Below are 20,797 nucleotides of genomic sequence, written 5' to 3' on the forward strand. Positions count from 1 at the left end.
CTGCAGTAAGAGTCGCCGGTGTACAAGCGGCAACACATCGATGCCAGTTTTATTCATTCATCTGACAAAAGCGCTGATTTTCCATACAACAAACTTATTTCGTTATAATGGAGACATGTTGATATGGCGTGTCGTCGAGAGCAAACCAATTTTTAAGTGATGACGAAAAAGTAAGGCAATTATACAGTGATGATTTTTCACTAAAAACGTAATGCATTATTAGGTAAGGGTTTTTCAGAAAAAATAGTATATTCAACTGCGACTATTCTAAGGAAAGACTTTTGCAAATTGAGCATACAAAAGTTTTCTTTCCATTTATTTATACAATTTTCAATTACATTCAGGTTTTTATTTTGTTTTTTTTTTCACAGAACTTTACCTGAAATGCCTCTGAAATGAAATGAATTAATTTATATACATACATATGTATGTACACATATATATAAATATTTTTTTTTGCTTTTATTTGTTTTAACCTAAAGGGCGTGTTGGTATGAGATGTGATGTAGATGTAGCTGCCGGATGTAGATGACGGATCTTCATAAGTGTGGGGCGGTGCGAAATTTTGATATAAACTTGTGTCAGTGCTCTAGTTCTCATAGTCTCTGAGAACTAGCCGACAAACAAAACAGACGGACGGACAAACACAAAGTGTCTGGGACCACTTTTTAGCTGCATAAATCAAGAAATCAGAAAAACAAAGCCAGATCTAAGATACTTAAGTTATGTGAAAAAACACACCGCTACCTTTGAAAAAACCTTAAAACCCAAATACCGGACTTTAAAAATAAAATAAAAAAGTTTTGAAATTAAAGAAAAACCATAGTACATTAAAAAACCGATATCTATCCGAAAAAGTCGGTTTGGTTCCTTGAGGAAAAAAAAAGTTCGACTTTGTCGAGTAGTGTAATCAAAGGCTACATAAGTACATACATACATATGTATGTATCACAGGATGGTAACATACATATGAATGTAGATACATATACATAAAAGGGTATAAAAGTCGTGACGCATACGAAGCGTCTTACAAACGTTCTTCCTCGTTCTTTCATGATTTTGAGTGGAAATCGGTTTTCTGTGAATGCAACACATAATATATTGAGCCTATCTTACCAAATAATACAACTTTACTCTCATAAGGCATAAAGGTATTTTTCTTCATTGCGACTCAGACATGTGTTTCGTCCAACTTAAGTCAGGCGCCCACCAGGTCCAAACAATCAATATTGAAATAAATATCCGAACAACAAAAGGCCAAATGAAGCAAATATACCACTTTGTCACAGGCCCAGTATATTGTCTGGACGTTGATATGCAATGACTGCACCATCAAGTGGCCCATGCGACACCTAGCCAAAGCCTGTTACGCGCGGAACCCATTAGAACGCAGCCCTCCTCCCGCCCAACCGACCGAGGGGCGCTGCCGCATGACGCGCGGGGTGATTAACCGAACCGGTCGCGAGCATGCAGGAAAGATAGATGTAAGGCTAATATTCGAGGAAAATTAGAGCTAAACACAACTAATCTAGAGCAGAAACAAGACTAAACTAAAATGAAAATAACTACGGGAGAGGTAGGCTAGTATAAGAGATTTAAGAAGAGGAAGGGAGTTAGTTGAGGATATAATGTGGTACAGGGAATTATAATCCGAGCATAAAGCCCTAAAGGGTCGTGCAAGGCATAATTCGATATACACAGTGAAAGGAACAAAGGAATATAGTTTCTAGTGGGTCTAATGGGAATCGTAAAGTTTACGCTGCTCAACAAGTCAGGGCTGTCTACATCCCCCTTGATCAAGTTTTGCATAAAAATTACACCAAGCTTTTTTCTACGATTAACTAAGGATGGAAGGTTTATTAGTAGGAGTCTACTACGGTAGGATGGCAGTCTCACAGTTGCATCCCAGTTGAGGCCACGCAGGGAAAAAATTAAAAAGTTTTTCTGCACTGATTATGATGTATGTTGTACTGAGGGCACCAAACACATGAGCCGTATTCTAAAATCGGACGATCAAGCGATACAGAGTCTTCGTTATTAGGGGTCATCAAATTCCTTTGACCACCTCTTTATATATATATACACATATGCACATACATATGAAATATCAAAATGAGGAGACGCCTAAGCAGCTACAAAAAGAGGGTAATACCGGACGGTCAGTTGTCTGCGGTAAACTATAATCATGAGGCTCTGGCATGTTCCACTTGAGAATAGTGCTGCGTATTTTCCCCTTGCGTCAAAGCCTGCAAATCTTTTACAATAATTATATAAACGCGCGATTAAAGGAACTACCCACATTTGATAGATTATTGTTGTTGAATCTATTGATTTATAGTTTTATTAATATTGTATCTGCATATATAGTATGTATTACTGGCGTAGGTGCACTAGCTTATACATGAATATGTGTGTTTCCCTTTGAGTGCTTATTTGCAGCTCTGTTTATCTTTTCTTCGCAGAAAGGTAGGCGTACAAAATGTTAATAAAAATATGAATAAAATATTTGATAGTATACAAAAAATTGGGATAACTATTATGATTCATTCCCATGTGGTTAAATATAATTGAAATAAACTGATTGAAAAAAAAACATGAATATATAGAATAGGCGAAAACATAAATCCAAAAATATTGGTTAATTCACAAATTAAACTTATGATTAATAAATTGTTGTGGATTTTTTTTAACATTTTTTTTTGTTTTTAACATTTTTTTTACATTTTTGTGGGTTTTATATTTCGGTTATAGCTGTATGTAATAGTTTAGGACAATTTTAGCTTGCTCTTAACGTGGCGTTGGCAAATAGATTAGTAGTGGGAATTATAAAACGACTACCACAATTATTAGGTCCGGGCCGCTCTAAAGACGTGTTAAAAACGATTTTCGATAACATGTACACCAAGATTTAAAACAAATAATTTGCTTTTATTGAGTTGAACACATTGGAAACAATATGCCAGTTGTTATATATGATGTATGATGCTGGGTGGCGTGGTGTAATATCTGCAGATGCTGCCACTTATATTGCAGTTTGTGGATATATTGGTGTTGTAATAATATAAAGGTTATGCTTTGCTTCGGAAATCGTTTCTCGCGCCGTAGAACTACCCCTCGATGGTGTAGAGAAAATAGTAGTTATCTTTGTCATTAATGGCCGATGGTGGGGCCTGTGGTGCCTTTCTAGACATTGGCTCAAAACCCATAAACAAAAACGCCTCAATCAAACGTGTGCGCTCCGGATGGTCTTTGCGCATGGCCATTACAATGCCGTCCACCTCAAGCTTATCCTCGGCAAACTCCAGCAAGGAGAGGAAGGTCTCCTTGGAGCCAGCTGGCGGTAGATCCTTGGGGAAGGCGACATATAGAATGTTGTTTACTGGGTTCAAAATCGATATCCAATTCGTGTACTGGTCTTCGGTCACATGCAGCTTGATGGAAATCTGCACCGGCTGGTCATGTTGCAAGATCTGGCGCAGCACCTCCTGGCAATCATCGTCCGAGCACAACGAATGGATATCGTTGTGCGACTCCGAATCAGAGCATTCTGACGAAGAGGAGGGCGATGAAGACCGGGAACTGGCCTCGTACAAGCTGCCACCAGCCGAGTCGACCGAAGACTTACGGCTGTAGCCTGTGAAGTAAACGAAAAAGTCTAGCTGACGGACTCAAAATCATTCTCCATTAGCAGTGCTTACCCGTTAAGAGCGATGCCCTATCGTGATCTGTTCTGTGGTGGACAGGGACATCAGGACCACCACAGAGGCCCTACGCCGAGAGAGATGCGGTAGGACTCATTCGACATGTTCGTGGCGCAAGACGAAGTCGAGATGGTGCGGAACTTGCCATCGGCAATTCCACTATCATTAAAATCTCTTCTAACAATACTACTAAACATTGGGTCGCTGTGGACGAGAAGAGCAATTTAAATTTAAAAAAAATCGTTTGAACCTCAAAGCTCAACCTAGTTGAGGGCTGTGCCTTCCTCGATTTTGTAGAATCAAAATTTACCAAAACATCTTCGAGTTAATTGGTGGCGAGAAACACTGCTTAACGGCGCAATAACTGAGGGAAAACTAACAGCCACAACGACGGTACTCTTATCAGCAATGTATAAGCAATTAATGGAATACGCTTAAATGATAACAAAAGTATAAGTACATGCACATATGCATACGTGTTTATTTTTCGAAGATTAGATACGCGGGCACCCTTATCTAAATCGAGGGCTGACTAACGATAAAACATATCGATAGGGACGTGAGTGTCGTGAGGCAAAAATACAGCCCTGCGCTCACGCGAACAACATGGCGGTGGGCAGCTGTCAAAACCGCGGCAGACACATACACACACACAGCAACACGCTTGAGCAAAGAAAATTCGTAAAAATATTTGAGCGGCGTCGAACTGCAGAAAATCAATACTTAAGAGCTAAAAACGTGCGGAAAACATTTTAAGGTAACGCAATAATGTCGATCGGCGTACCCATTAAGGTTTTACACGAGGCTGAAGGCCACATAATCACTTGCGAAACCATTACCGGCGAAGTGTACCGAGGCAAACTCATCGAAGCCGAAGACAACATGAATTGTCAAATGACACAGATTACAGTCACCTACCGGGACGGACGCACGGGCAATTTGGAGAATGTCTACATACGCGGCTCGAAAATCCGTTTTCTGATCCTTCCGGACATGTTGAAGAACGCACCGATGTTCAAGAAACAGACGGGGAAGGGCCTGGGAGGGACGGCCGGCCGCGGCAAGGCGGCCATTCTGCGTGCACAGGGTGAGTAATCTTCGGTTTGGGCGCTTGGCGCGTCATGCAGCTTGCATATTAACGTTTGGTCGATTTCCAGCTCGTGGTCGTGGCAGAGGCGGCCCTCCAGGCGGAGGACGAGGAAGCGGCGGCCCTCCTGGTGCCCCAGGCGGTGGCGGACGCGGAGCTTGGCAAGGCGGACCAACTGGCGGACGTGGACGCGGCGGTTTGTAAGGAAACTCAAGGATTCGAGCTGAGCATTCTTTCTAATATTTAAGCTAGGGCGTTCTATTATTAGCGGGCGGGACGAAATTGTTGAAAGGCAACACAATTATAAAGTGCGTACTTGGTAAATCAAGAAGATTAAAAGCAATTATATGCATACAAACAGAAAATTTTAATATATGTATGTAGAAACCTGTGATATTTGGGCCTGCAAAAAAAGGAAGGAAGTTAACGAGAACCAGCCACCACCCTTTGCACGAAGTACAAGTTATTAAACTATGCACGTTTGTCGGCGCTTTTCGAATATTATACAAAGAGAGCAATTCCATGACAGTATTACAATCGGCTTAACTTGACTGTCGACGGATAGCTCTCTTTATTTCACTATTCGTCGAGTATTTTTTAGGGGAGGGGAGCGGACGACAGACAAGAGACAGATCTACAATTGTTAGTGGATCACATTCGGTTAGTTCTGCGCAACGTCGAATATTATACAAAGAGAGCAATTCCATGACAGTATTAAATTGGCATGTGGACTGTCGACGGACAGCTCTCTTTATTCACTTATTCGCATTTGTGTTCTGTGTTCCTCCCGAGTGTTAGTCAAACAATAAGGGAAGAGGACGACACATACAAGCACACCACCTATGAATGTATTATTGCTTGTCGGCTGACCGGGCAGACGACGAAATATGCAAAGTATTTTGTTTTTCTCATCCATGCACATGCCGACAACCAATTAAATAAGCAAACTGCGCACTTGGCAAGGCATTTTAAATTGAGAGCCAGTCAGAGTGAAAGCTCCGAGCACAATCTCAATCGTTAGCGCCCCACACAAGAGCGGGCCTGCTGGGTACGTCAACCGACTAACACCCTACTGGATGCATCGTCGTCGAATAGATGGAATGAGATGATTTTAATGCATTGCTATTAAATGTTATCTATATATACATATGTATGTACATATGTAGGTAGTCTGACGACGTACCACTGCATCTGTTTCACTGGCTGCATGTCGATCGATGTCATAGATATGGCTACGCACTATAGGAGTAGTTATTTGTCCGGGATTTTATCACAGCTTCAGTTGTCTCCCACTTAACTGTTTGCTTATCACAGAATAGTTGCTGGTGCTTCTTATTGAGGACTGGGGTTTACATCGAAAGATCTTATCCGAATCGGATTTTGTTTTCTACCTCCGTTTGAGTTTTTCTCTTGACTTAGCTGAATTGTTTCGCGTTTGCCCGTGGCGCAGCGTTGAGCGTTGGCTGGCAACTGACGACATACACACTATGGCGGCATCATTTATCAGATAAATGGGCTGCTGCCGATGAATAGGTATAAGTACGAAAGAAACACATTCTATTTGAAATGGATGCTCGAACAGTAAGACTGACATACATATGTACATACATACATATATCCTAAAAGAATAACTTTCGTCAGTCTTACTAAAGGACTCTGTCCCAAGGTCAGACAGAGTCCCTTCCCGAAATAGCAAATAAATAAGGTGAAAATACATACATATGTACATACATATGTATGTACATACCTTTGAACATTTGTAATTCTAAGTAAGTTTGCATGGCTAAACGCCGCCAAATGGAGGCCCTTCTCATGGCGATAATTCGCGCTAAATATTCTTAAATTTCGGAAAAGCCTATTACAGAAATAATATATTTTCTCATGATCAAGATTTATTTAACCTAAATGCTGTCTGAGTGTTTTTTTTTTGGCAGCACGTGTACGACGTTTCACGCAAATCAATAAAACTAATCTGCGTACAATAAATACGGAAAACAATGCCAACCCAATCGAAATTTAGTTGCCATAAACAAGTTTCAACGCGGGTCCCACTGTCTAGATTGTACATATGTACATACATACATATGTACATACATACATATGTACATACATACATATGTACATACATACATATGTACATACGTACATATGTAAGGCATGGTATTTTTTAAACCAACTTTATAGCTGCAATCACGTGGCCAAGTAGTTGAATACGGCAGAAAAAATTGGATATATGTACAGGTGAATAGCGTAGTTGTTTGTCCCTGCAGACAAAAACATTATAGCATCCAATGCAGATTAGATCTCAAGATAGCCGAGGGCTATCTGTGCTGAAAGGCACACGTAATTGGATCGCTTGTGTAACATTGTCAAACACACGGGGACAGGCGACGTGACAGCGTCAGCAAGTGCAAATATTGGAGGATCAGTGCTCAGATTGGGTGTTTCAGCACCGAGTGCAAACATTTTTAAGACGCAGTAAAAAAGATTCTAAATACGCAAACAAACCGTGGAGATTTAACACAAAGGCAGTGTCACAAAGCATACAAGAACGATAATTTATTGCAGGGCCAGAACAAAAGGAGCGATAAGAAGAACGATTAAAAGTTGCTCTTATGATAAGATTAAAAAGTGTAAGCGGAGACGCTTGGCTATGGTGGCGGTAACTCGAAATCCCACCCCAGATGCCCTCAACGAAATATCTGGATTCTAGAATCTAGAACCTTCTAGATGCTTCCAGAAGCGAACACACTGGGCCGGGGCTGGCTAGCGGTGACCTAATATCGGGAGAGCTTTATGTTTGTTGTTTGACTGCTCGTGTTCATTCGGCTGTCATGTGTCGCTTGCATACGCAGTAAGCATCAAGTGCAAGTCGAATGGAATTTTCCCTTATGCATGGTATATGTACATATGTATGTACATACTTACATTCATGTGTACGTGTGTGTGATTTTTGTGACAGGCTTAAGTGCAGAAGAGAAACTAAATTCTCAGAGAATGGAGTGATGAAATTACGGTTTAAAGTTCCTTAAATCATCTTCATATTCATGTACATATGTATGTATGTACATATACCTAACTGAATGTATGTAACTGTAAACTCAGGAGACTTTCATGTTTACTTTTGTTCGCACATCGATTCCAATTGGTAGCAACGGGACGCGGGTAAACAAAGAAAAACGACGCATACATATATACAGATATATATAAGTGCATCCATACATATATACATACATATATACGAATGTGTGTTTTCGCCAATTGGAACATGTGAACGGCGTTGCCATATGCCAGCATGGAATGACGGCTAAAGTAATTGTTATATAATTTCGGAAAACCAGATTAGATCTTTAAGATATTAGAAGAGGTCGGACTAAATTTAATTTTATTTCAAAAACAGTCATAAGCTCTGACACAGACCGTCGCTGTGAACAGGGTGGCAGCTCCACAAGATGGCTGCTACGAATGGAAAACAAAATAACGCAAAATATTGTTCAAAGCATTTGTTCGAAACCAATTTTTTACTTTACTTACGATATATGCTAAAGTCAGTTTATTTTACACACAAGATTGGCAGATTTCTCTACTCATTTCCTCCACTGTTCTTCTCATTTTGTTATTGCGTGTGTTCGTCACATATACTTAAAAAAATACTAACACATAAATGGGTTAGGTTAGGTGAGTGTGTGTAAGAAAAAACCAACACCAAACCGTACTTTTGTTAGCAAGTTACAGCCTACTTCACTACAAACCACTACAACCATAACTACATGCCACCAATTGGAAAGGGGTCGTGTCGTGGTGCACTGTTTTACATTATCTTTCGTTTACACTACAAAATCGATTTTGCACACTTTCTTTTGTATGGAACCTTGGAACCATTACTTACAGTTTATTATTCATACTTGATGGCATTTTAACACTTAATGGTTGCAACTTAACGCACAAAGAATGATTGAAATTATACAAAACTGAAAGTTTACGCAGAAATTCGCTGTTCAGTTGGAAGAAAACTGCCCCTACGAAAACGTAGCACCTGCCTTTAATGTCCACAAAACACTTGCAAAAACTCAGTGACAGTGTGACCGCGAAATTATCGATAAATATACCGACAGGGACTCGAAAATATACCGAAATATACTTTTTCATTTTCAAAATATACCGTATGTGAACCGGGAATCCTAAACAGTTTTCCTCGAATTTTATTTTCTGATTAATATTACCAGCTAGTTGGGACTAGCCGCACTAAACCTATAATTGTATTCGAATCATCCATCAATTCTTGACCAGTTTGGCTGATTTTCCATTTTCTTTATTTAATCCTAGTACTCAGATCGACAAAAAAACATGCCGAAATAATCTAGAAAGTCAGATATTATTTTTGGGATTGATAGTATTTGTGTGGTATTCGTTGGTATGTTGCTAGCAGCTCGAAAAATATAGATCTGTTTTTATTTGCGAGAGGGTACCTAGCAAAGAGGGTAAAGTCTCACTTTACTTTACGATCTGAGTACTGCCACTAACCAAATAGTATAACTTAGGAAATATTTGCATCGCAAAGTCGATTGCCGTAATTTATTATTTTTATACATATTCAGATGTTTATATCCGTTACCCCTCTCATCCTAAATTATATAGAGCAAATAAAGGTCACACAAAATAAATGTATTTTGATATTGAGGGGCAAGCTTCGTCATAAAGTCCTGAGGATTTTCATTTTGAATGGTATGTCAGCTCACAAGCTATAAAAAAAAATGCAAAAGGTTTCAAGCGCTAACAATTAAAGCGCACATGAAGTCGAGAACAGAAACGACGACGAGAACTGCAACTGAAAAGTTGTATATACATACATATACATATATACACATGTATATGCATATACATTTATGTTTATACATATATACATTTATGTATTTACATATATACATATATGTATATACATATGTGTTTATATATATCTGAAATGATTTGTCTGTAAAAGATGGATTTGGTAACAATGTTGATAATACGGCAGCAACGAAGTCGAGAAGCGACGGCGTTTCCATAATACGCATACAATTTTGAATAAAGCAGTATAAAATCGGCATTTAAAACAATTACAGCATTCAAATACAATAACAACTTTAATTGGTATATTTATTTTTTCCAACACCCAAGGGTCTGACCACGAACCCCACCCCTCATTCTGCACATGTTGCGGCAGGTCAGGTTCATACGCCAAGCCCTGAAAACAAAATCAAATCATCAAAACGAATTTTCGTTCCATCGCAGTTCAGGAAGTCAACGCACCAACACATACATTGCTTGCTGTGTCCGTGTGAATGAAGACAAAACCGGTTTGGAGCGCTACAAAATCATTGGCTACACGCACTTATACAAATGTAGCTTCTAGGTGCGCGCTCTACACGCACTTATACCCATGTCGCTTGGGCTTCTGCTGCGTGTTCTACACGCACTAATACTTGTAGTCGGGACTCCGGGCAGAGGCCTGGGACTCCAAGACGCACATTTAGCGGTGACGTTTCGCTTATAAGAAGCTGGCCATCTATTATACTATTTGGTTAGTGGTACTGCCAGGCGTACAGCCGCTAAAAATGTAACTTGTGCGCTCAAAAATTTCTTATTGGTTCCATACGAATATCATCCCTGATTTTTCTAGCGGCCCCCTTTATCGATCTGAGTACTAGGCTTTAATGTTAATATTCCCCTTTTTCGCAACTGCTATTCAGTTACACTCCAAGTGTAACTCACTAAGTTAGTGGCACTAACCATATAGTATAGTGGTGGTACTGTGCCTTATGGTATAATTTGGTGAGTTTGGGTATATTTCTCAGGGTCAGCACGGGTATTTTAACGATAGTACCGCGGTCACACTCGTGAAAAGTAGGGCTGTCAATATTTAAAATTTCATATCGGTAATATATTTAGCTTGGAAAAAATATGTTGCATTCGAAGGAAATCGATCGGCAAAGTACTGGATTTAGCCGTATTTTTTGGTGGTTGGCAGGTCGATAGTTGATAGGGCATGGTGATAAATGGCGCCGGTGAGCGTAAGAAGGGGAAAATAGAAGAGAGGCTCGAAAACATTGCGGGATCCACGAGCCAGCTCACCCACAACCTCAAAGAAATGCCATGCCATGCCAAGAGAAGAGATGGGATCAGCTGCAGTGAGAGGGACTGCATCATGGTAGAATTACTAATTAGTAATTAGAATTTGTAATTTCACCATGGACTGCATAGGGCAGGTACGCTGAGCATGCATTTAGTGGGAAAATAATCATCGGCAGTGTTAGAGCGTTTTTGTGTGTGACCGTGGAACAAAAAAATCGGAAACAAATCGGGAAAAGAAAACAGATCGGCGGGACAATCTAAAAGACCTTTTTATTAGCATCTAATTAAGAAGTGAGTCCATTCCAAAGGGAAAGAATCCCAAACTCAATATTTTAAAAAACATAGGGGATAAATTGATCCGGCTGGCCTCCCGTATATGGACCAAAACAGCGCCACCAACAGATAATTGAATAAATACGCCAACATAAATACATACATAAATATACATATGTATATATTTTAAATATTTCATTTATTACCGTCCCCATATATATATATATTCATGTAACATGTAATTTATATGTAGTCTTTGTATTTTTATTTACTCTATTATTTGTATTTATTGTTTGTAAGCTATTTATTTCCACCCAATAATATACATAAGTTTTGAGTTGTTTTGAGTCGGATCTCAAGTAGAGTACGCCCGAGGTAGACCATCGGCACCTCAAACTTGTCCACGTCTGGGTCGGAGAGATGATTGTCCGATAAATGTAGAGTAGAGTCCGTTACATTTTTTTTAAATTATCGTTTGTTTTGGTATTTGTTCGAGATGTACGAACAGTTGGTTTATTGTGCGACCTGAGGGCCTGGGGAAAACTCAGCCCTGGGATGACTGGCTAGCGGGCCTTGCCCCAACACCAAACAGGTTTGTAACAAATATCAAAATAATACAAAATATAACACTGAAAAAATATCGATATATTTGATTTTATTGATATTATTTCGTTTGTATATATTTGCTAAAATTCAATTCCAAGCGCATCGGAAATAAATAACTCCCATAATAACATCAGAAAGCTTCCATATGTTTTTAAAATCTTTAATCGACTTCCACTCTTCTGTGTTTTTATTTTGACTTATTTAACTATTGTTCGCTTTACATTTATAATCCTTTTGAGAAAGTTTTTTGGTTCAAAACACTCACAGACGAAAATCTTCCAGATCATTTTTACATATTTCACGCACACCTCAAACCTCACAAAAATCACTGCTGCATAAATTGGGAACTTTGAGAAAAGCGGAGAAGCGGAGGTCTTTTCGGTTGGCTTTCGTGGTAATTGGGACCAAACCACTAACCATACAGTCAACGCACCACATACACGTGTGATGTCCGTGTCGAGAAAAACCCAGTTTCGTGAGTTCAACGAATAGGGGCGGGTGAGACGCTTCATACAAACACTTGTATCAGTTTGATATCACAGCAGTCTGGTAGCACAATTCGGTGGCTCTAGCCACTAAGCAAACAACACATAGAGGAGCCAAACGACCCTTAAACTGGCTGCCTAATCAGTATAGTGGATCGGCTCCCATTGGCTTCTGCTCTTGGTGAGAGAGCCTTCGGCTGAGAGAATTTGGCGTTGGCTCTCTTGAACATTGAACCCAAAGCGACTCTCGCAAAAACAAAGTTTTGTTTCCTCTTCAAGTCTGCTTCGCAATTTCATGTTTGCGGTGACACATACATATGTACATATGCACATATGTACATACATGATGGCAATGCGTGTATCCATTGTCGACTTCAATTTTTAGGGTTTGAGGAGACGTTTGGCATTTTTCTGTTGTTCTGAGATCACATACCCTTTCTTTCAAACTTGCGACTTCATGAAGCAGCTTGCCCCAAATAAAAAAAAATTGATTTTGTGTATCCCCTCTATGCTCATATATTTCTTAAGTACATTCAGGACGAAAGGGATAAACGGTTATAAACATCTAAATATGTATACATATAACAACAATTGACTTGGCGTTGCAAATATTTTCCATTAGAGTATTCAGCGTACACTGTGTGAATAAACATAGATAGACACACACGAGACTGCGAAAGCGACTTGAAAAGATAAACAAATAAATTCTTTTTCGGCACAGCTGCCATGACTCCACTTATAACTCTGTTTATTCTTCTGGGTTCTTCCCAGACCCCCAGGTCGCACAACAAACCAACTGTTCGGACATCTCGAACCAACAAACGATAATTAAATAAAAATACAACGGAGTTTACTCTACACCCCACGGATAATCATCTCTCCGACGCAGAACAACTACAAATCTCCTTTTCAAGTGCAGCGGCCGATCTCCATTTCGCCGCTGTGGTCCCCTTCCCCACCCCATACTAAACACACTAGCAATTCATATCAAACGTTATAATTTCACTTCAAAAACTTAACACATATTTAAACGCAAATCCCTACACTAAATTCTGTTGGCTCGTCCGCCTACTCCCGCCTCCTCAAATTACACTAATGGGTGGAAATAAATAGGTGTAAATAAATATAAATAAATAAATAAATACAAAACTACATATAAATGGTTATAAATATATTTGTGGGACGGAAGAAGAATTAAATATTTAAATATTTATATATGTATGTATATGTGTTTATGCAGGTATTTTTAAGTAGGCATGTATGGTGGGCGTGTTTAATTTAATTTAATTATTGTTGTTGGCGGCGCTGTTGCTGCGGTGCCGGGCTCGCGCCCGGGCAGGGTTGTGACCAATGTTCCGAGGCCCAGGGAATGGGAATTTGGCCCATATACGGGAGGCCGGCCGCCTCAATTAATCCCTATGGGTTTTAAAAATATTCAATTTGGGATCTTTCCCAAAGTCCTCTGATTGTCCAGCCGGTCCGTTTGGTTTTTCCCGATTTGTTTCCGATTTTTGTTTCAACGGTCACACACAAAAACGCTCTAATAGTGCCGATGTTTATTTTCCCACTAAATGCAAGCTGCCCTATGCAGTCCCTCTTACTGCAGCTGATCTGTTCTCTTATATTGCCCTTGAACCAAGTTCAAGGGCATGGCATGGCATTTTTGAGGGTGTGGGTGAGCTGGGTTGTGGATCCCGCAATATCCGAGCCTCTCTTAAAATTCTCCCCTCTCTCTCTCACCGGCACCGTTGATCGCCTTGCCCCTTCGCCTATCGACCTGCCAACCTCAAAAAAAAATACTGCCAAATCCGGTATTTTGCCGATTGATTTCCTTCGACTGCAACATTAGTTACCGAACTTAAAATATCAAAAAATATCGCAAAAACATATGAATATAGTGATATTTTAGGGAGAAAAATAAATCACTTTATAAATATATTTTTATTTTAAAAAAAATATCGATAGATTGATATTTTGATATATATTTGACAGCCCTAGTGCAAAGTAAAGGCGAAAATAGGATTTTACAGAAAATTTAATCTCGAAAATACGTGGAAATCCGCAATTCTTAAAACTTAAAAAGCATGAACGCCTTTCCTGGTACGTTCGCGTTTGACGAATATGGCCGACCTTTCATTATATTACGCGACCAGGAAAGCCAGAAGCGCATCACAGGAACAGATGCCATAAAGGTAATTGAAAACTATCATTCCTTTCTCCCAAATGGAGAAGTGTTCCCGTAAAATGATTGAATCACAAGAAAACGCCGTCAAGGGTGTTTCCTCGGTGAACTGTAGCATTGTCTTCCGCATCAATGACGCACCGTCTGCAGAATGTTCCAGATGTTCATACCAGCCGGCATATTTATGCGAGGCATGACTACAGCAAAAGGCTAATATTTATTGCTGGTGGTGTGAAACAGAATGATGATGAAAGTCGTCCCTTTGTCCTTCAACTATATTATTGAGAAGGAAAATACATTAAACTGACTCATGCTGCAAGTTTTGAGGTTAAAATGCCGCACAGATGTTCGCCCTCAGAACGCCGCGGCGCGGCGACTGAGTCACGCGCACAATGAAAACTACACAGTTGGTGAAAAATACGATATTACAATTTTGTACTGGGTTTCAATGTTCTTTGCAGACGCATATTATGGCGGCACGTCAGATCGCCTCGACTGTGAAGACATCCCTGGGACCCAAGGGTCTGGACAAGATCATGGTCAGCTCTGATGGCGATGTGACTGTCACAAATGACGGCGCCACCATTATGAAGTTGATGGAGGTGGAGCACGAGATTGCCAAGCTAATGGTGCAGCTGTCGCAGTCGCAGGACGATGAAATTGGCGACGGAACCACTGGCGTTGTTGTCTTGGCCGGTGCACTGCTGGAGCAGGCAGAGGGCCTGATCGACCGTGGCATTCATCCCATTCGCATTGCGGATGGCTTTGAGCTGGCTGCCCAGTGCGCCATCAAGCAGCTCGATGCAATTGCTGAACCCTTTCCAGTGGATCCGAACAATAAGGAGCCGCTTATTCAGATTGCTATGACAACGCTAGGAAGCAAGATTGTAAACAAATGCCATCGTCAAATGGCGGAGATGGCAGTCGACGCCGTCCTCAATGTGGCTGACATTGAAAAGAAGGATGTCAATTTTGAGCTCATCAAGATCGAGACTAAGGTTGGAGGTCGCATGGAGGACTCGATGCTGGTGAAGGGCGTCATTGTGGACAAGACTCTTAGCCACTCGCAGATGCCCAAGGAGTTGAGAAATGTTAAGCTGGCCATCCTCACCTGCCCATTTGAGCCCCCCAAGCCCAAGACCAAGCATAAGCTGGACGTCACTTCTGCCGAGGACTACAGGGCGCTGCGCGAGTACGAGCAGGAGAAGTTTACTCAGATGGTAAAGCAAGTGAAGGACGCTGGCGCTACTCTGGCTATCTGTCAGTGGGGCTTCGACGATGAAGCCAACCATCTGCTGCTGCAGCAGGAACTACCCGCAGTACGCTGGGTGGGTGGTCCTGAGATAGAGCTCATCGCCATTGCCACTGGTGGTCGCATTGTGCCTCGTTTTGAGGAGCTGACTCCCGAGAAGCTCGGATCTGCCGGTCTCGTACGTGAGATGGGTGAGTGTTCATGTTTTGCAAATGCCGCGGAGCACAGAAATTGATTCTTGTCTTCACTTTCAGCTTTCGGCACGTCCAAGGACAAAATGCTTGTGATTGAAGAGTGCAAAAATTCGAAGGCAGTCACAATCTTCCTGCGTGGAGGCAACGCAATGATCATCGCCGAAGCCAAGCGCTCTATTCACGATGCCATCTGCGTGGTGCGGTCGTTAGTCAAGGACTCGCGTATTGTGTACGGTGGTGGAGCCGCAGAGATCAGTTGCTCCCTGGCTGTAGCCAAGGAGGCCGACCAGCTTTCTACCTTGGAGCAGTACGCATTCCGCGCCTTCTCCGTGGCCTTGGAGAGCATTCCACTGGCCCTGGCCGAGAACAGTGGCCTGCATCCCATTGAAACGCTCTCTGAGTTGAAGGCCAGTCAGGTCGCCGAGAAGAAACCTAGCTTGGGTGTTGACTGCATGCTGACCGGTGATTCGGACATGAAGAGCCACAATGTCGTGGAGTCGTTGAACTCGAAGAAGCAGCAGATCCTGTTATCCACCCAGCTCGTCAAGATGATACTCAAGATCGATGACGTGCGATCCAAGAACGATGGCAGCATGTAGAGAACCTTATGAGTGCCTTCATAACGGTCACACGCACCAATCAGCCAGCCCCCAGACAGATTCTCCACACATCCATCCCCTTCGCTTTACTTGAATCGCCTCATCTACTTATGATTATCTGTATTAATTGTTTAAATTTATTAATCAACTAAATTCTTTGGAAAAGAACAAAAATTCTATAAAGGTACACTTGGTACACAAATACACTAAAATTCAACTAAACTTGGCTGAAACTCAAACTTTATTGCCGTTGATGCTGGTGAGGTGCTTTCTGTTGATCTGATCAAAGAAAAGCAGGCCGGCCGCCCGCTCAATCGTCTCTGGTGGTACTTGGAACACATTCAGTGGCGTATCGTTGCTAATTACCTTGTTCGGCATAACATATGCCTCCATGTGTAGTTTATGGTCGGTAGCCTCTCCCACAATAACCTTGTAGAAGTGAGTGGGAACGGCAACGGTGTTGGATCCGATGACTTCGTACTTGACATACATTTTGCCGTTATCCTCCTTGTGGGGTAGGTACAGCGGTCCCGTGCAGACATACACATTTGTGTAGCTCTTGGTTAGTTTCCGCACGTGCATTTCCAGAGAGTTCCACGCGTCGCGATTGAACCCCTGGCCCACCTGGGGCGCCATGTTGGACAGATAAAAGGTTTCCTCGCAGTGCTTCTGGTGAAGTCGATGGTTACCGGCTGCAGCCATGTGTCCGCGATCAAAGCCCGACTTCCTGTAGTCTGTGTTCTGTGATCGGAAGAAGGGATGTATGCTCTCGTCTGGCTTGAAGTCGCATTTCGAACGATCCACGGCATCGTTTCTTGCCACTGACTCCGCTGTTAGATGCTCAAACACCCAGTGGGGAATTCGATTGCGACGGTCGTAGGAGAGTACATAGTCTGAATGGGAGCGCACGTGGTCTAACCCAGGAAAGCCATACTTCATGATCTGCGAAACACGCGACGGCGTTGCAGTCAGGTTCGCACTATTGGCGGCGGGCACCAGACTTGCAGCTGAAACTGTTCCGAATGTCGGCAGACCAGGCAAGCGCCGAATAACATGACTACTGCTCTGCTGGAGACGTTCACGTTCTGTGTGTGAGCCTAGGTAAAACGCTCCAATGGCTGTCGCACTGAGGGCCAATAAATTGCGCACTCCAAGCCCGCTCATATTTCAGTTTTAATATATAAAACCAACGTTTTTGATAATATTAAAACGGATTTATCACACGTTTCTGCTATTGCACAATTAAATTCTTACTACGCATTTGCTACATATTAGCTACATTTTTATGTCATTAGCGACAGAGACACCTGGCGAGGAATTTGTTCATACAAATGTAAAAATATTGCAAAGTATTAGAGTATTTGTAATACCCGGTAGTCGAAAAGTAAATGTTTGTAACGCACAGAAGGAAACTTTTCCGATACAGCCATGTCTGTCTGTCCGTTTTGTTTGCCGGACACCGAATTTTACCTTCAGATATCCTGTGTATTTCAAAATTTCGCCACGCCCCTTTCCGCCCTACAAAGGTCGAAAACCTCTCATATCCACAATTTTGAAGATTTCCTGAATCCCTGAATAGTTCCTGATTGTCTCTTAGAGATTATCAAGAAATCTTATACTTAAATGAAACGAGAATGGACGTGTGAGACGCTTCTTACGCGTCACTACTTTTATACCCGGCACTCAGTACTACATCTGCATCTTAGCGGTTATTTGTCAAATTTTACATTTTTTCTTCATCTTTCATCTACATCAACAACACTACTCACGCCAACACGCTCCTTTAGCTCGCCACCCTCCCCTAGAGCCAAAAACTGCAGAGTCAGGGCAGTGGCAGAGACGTGTCAGGGGTAGAGGCCATAAACAGCGCGAAGCAGAGTGTGAATGCTGTGGGACGGGGTGGGTTTGGCCACTGAAAATTAATTTCTTCATTGTGGCTATAATAATGATCCAATCAAATCCCAATTTGGTGATCTGCTAGATATGGTCATTCCCTACGGAACGGCGTTTTTAGTTTTCTGTTATCTTCAAAATTGTAGATTTGGGAGGTTTTCGCCCTTTTGCGGGGGCGGAAGGGGGCGGGGCTCATTTTTGAAATACACTGGTTTCAGTGTGAGCATACAGCAGTCTGGTGCCAAAATTTGGTGGCTCTAGCTCTTATAGTCTCTGAGAACTAGCCGACAAACAAGACGGACGGACGGACGGACGGACGGACGGACGGACAGACAGACATTGCTCAATCGACTCGGCTATTGATGCTGATCAAGAATATATATACTTTATGGGGTCGGAAACGTTTCCTTCTGTGCGTTACATACAACCGTTATCCGCACAAATACAATATACCCTATTTACTCTTCGAGTACCGGGTATAAAAAGATATACAGGACGGGATATTTATTGCCGAGTGCCGCCCCCTAGGACCCAAGAAACAATAAGTTTCGGAGTGTCGGATCGCAAGGTACGTAAAGAAAGGTAAGAACAGTATATGAAAAAAGTACGAATTTTCAACTTTTTCACCCATTCGCACCTGTTGAGGTATAACTATTTTTACGCGTTTTCAACCAACGAAATTTTTCGAAAAATTTCGAAGTGAATCAAGGTGAATAACGTCATCAGCATACATTATGGCACTGAGTGCAAAATAACTTGAGAAGAAGAGAAGAAGCATTTTGAACGACGAGATATAACGCTTTTGTATAAAATTAAATTTAGTTATAATGAAGTTATCAGGCGGCGATTTGAGATTAGAGCTTGGATGTAGGTGTGGCTTCGGGAATAAGAAGGATGAATAAGAGACAAAGACTGCTTTGCGAGCTGGAGCTACAGCAACTGAGTCCGAAGTTAGATTAACAGGGAACAGGGATATGGATTTTTGAGGCAACTACTATGTTTTTATTTGGGAGAAAGACTTGGAGCCTCCGACACGGATGGATAGGACATCCAACATCCATCGGTGATGGTAAATGGTAGGAGTACTCCTCAGGTAGGTACTCCTCTAGGAGTAGAAACAGAGTCCATCTGTTGTAGGTGGGAGTATATACAAATAAAAGAAAAGAAAGAAAATTTAAGAATTCGGTGATTAGTCTGACGATAATGATAATTTTTTCAGCCAGTGCAGTTGGGTGAAATTCACTCGGATTAAACTTTAAAGTCAAATTAACAATAGTGGAAAAGTGCAAATTATAGCCAACATTGCTAGCCATAGATAGAGTTTTTATTTGAGTCGAAGGAACAGGCATTGAATTGGTCTTGGCGCTCCGAATCGAGAGCAGGGCGGAGGCTAAGAGCAGAGAGGTTCCCACTCTGGACACCGGACTCCGAGACCAGATCATTCCAAGGGATCGGAAGAGACCGAACGGAGGAATCCACTTCATCATTTATTTACATTTACATTTATCTACAGCTAGGGCTGTAGAGGAGGGGACAGGCGGGGACCTGGAGGACGGGCCATCGTTAGAAAAGCAGATTTTACTGTTCGAGTAACGGGCATAGTAATCATTCACTTATGGAAACTTTGAGAAATCCACCATGATTAGAAATTGGTCAATTTTAATTAAGTCAATTAATCACTCACGATATCATAATTTGTTACGTGTTTTATACGTGAGTAGTACTCAAGCACAGGTTACATATTTTTGAGCAAACAAATAAAACTCAAGAAATAATGACTACTCCTTGAGTTTTATTTTTTTGCTAAATATAAAAATCCTCTCTTAATTTCGACTCATTCTTACGCAATAAATGCAAAATTCTTTATCAGTGAGCCATGACCAATTATAATAATCCAATCGTAAAATATACAAAAAATGTGTAAAAATACACATTTTATTATAATTTGTATTTTATAGGACTTCGAAAAAGACTCCATTTCTAATCTTTTACTTAATATTGATCAAATTTTCGCTCGCCAATATTGTTGTTAGTGGAAATCATGAGTTAACTGTGCTTGTGCAGTGGGTATTAAGAGCGAGAGGTCAAAAGGTACGCGATTGCTTTTTTGTACATCCTCCCTTCTCGTTCTTACCGATACAGTAAAACGTCGGTAAAAGTGCTTTCTTCGATGGACTGCTGTGCAAGGGTGAGTGCTCTTAAAGCGAAAGCGAAAGCGAAGGTCCAATCAAAAATAAATAAGTTATGTATTCGCGAACCAAACGAGATGCAATAATCATCCTTAATCAGCTAATCGCCCACTTAGTCTCATATTCCCACAGAATTTAATTGAATTTAAGCGACAACGGGCTAACGTCCATGTAAGAATACCATAATATACATATAGCTTTCAAATTAAGATAGAAGTTTCTGCA

The 20,797-nt window shown here is 41.3% G+C and overlaps 4 protein-coding genes across 4 annotated transcripts; 2 read left to right on the plus strand and 2 right to left on the minus strand.

Annotated features, from left to right (window-relative positions):
• Window positions 1-2,309: 2,309 nt before the first annotated feature.
• Window positions 2,310-6,259, minus strand: LOC117890021 (ornithine decarboxylase antizyme). Its single transcript, XM_034794634.1, is given in 4 exon segments — window positions 2,310-3,634; window positions 3,699-3,750; window positions 3,752-3,905; window positions 5,972-6,259. Coding segments are annotated over 4 exon segments (774 nt in total). The 5' UTR covers window positions 6,013-6,259; the 3' UTR covers window positions 2,310-3,107.
• Window positions 4,320-5,140, plus strand: LOC117890022 (small nuclear ribonucleoprotein Sm D3). Its single transcript, XM_034794636.1, has 2 exons — window positions 4,320-4,788; window positions 4,859-5,140. Exons 1-2 carry the CDS (start codon window positions 4,470-4,472, stop codon window positions 4,990-4,992), a joined length of 453 nt encoding a protein of 150 aa, XP_034650527.1. The 5' UTR covers window positions 4,320-4,469; the 3' UTR covers window positions 4,993-5,140.
• A 7,984-nt stretch (window positions 6,260-14,243) lies between the features above and the next one.
• LOC117890527 (T-complex protein 1 subunit epsilon) lies at window positions 14,244-16,707 on the plus strand. Its single transcript, XM_034795445.1, has 3 exons — window positions 14,244-14,455; window positions 14,907-15,888; window positions 15,952-16,707. The coding sequence occupies exons 1-3, from the start codon at window positions 14,348-14,350 to the stop codon at window positions 16,488-16,490; spliced, it is 1,629 nt and encodes a 542-aa protein (XP_034651336.1). The 5' UTR covers window positions 14,244-14,347; the 3' UTR covers window positions 16,491-16,707.
• On the minus strand, window positions 16,603-17,702 carry LOC117890528 (endonuclease G, mitochondrial). The gene has a single exon (XM_034795446.1). The coding sequence runs from the start codon at window positions 17,652-17,654 to the stop codon at window positions 16,725-16,727; it is 930 nt and encodes a 309-aa protein (XP_034651337.1). The 5' UTR covers window positions 17,655-17,702; the 3' UTR covers window positions 16,603-16,724.
• Between the last annotated feature and the right edge of the window lie 3,095 nt (window positions 17,703-20,797).

This window comes from Drosophila subobscura, chromosome E (assembly GCF_008121235.1).
Source record: "Drosophila subobscura isolate 14011-0131.10 chromosome E, UCBerk_Dsub_1.0, whole genome shotgun sequence".
NCBI lineage: Eukaryota > Metazoa > Arthropoda > Insecta > Diptera > Drosophilidae > Drosophila > Drosophila subobscura.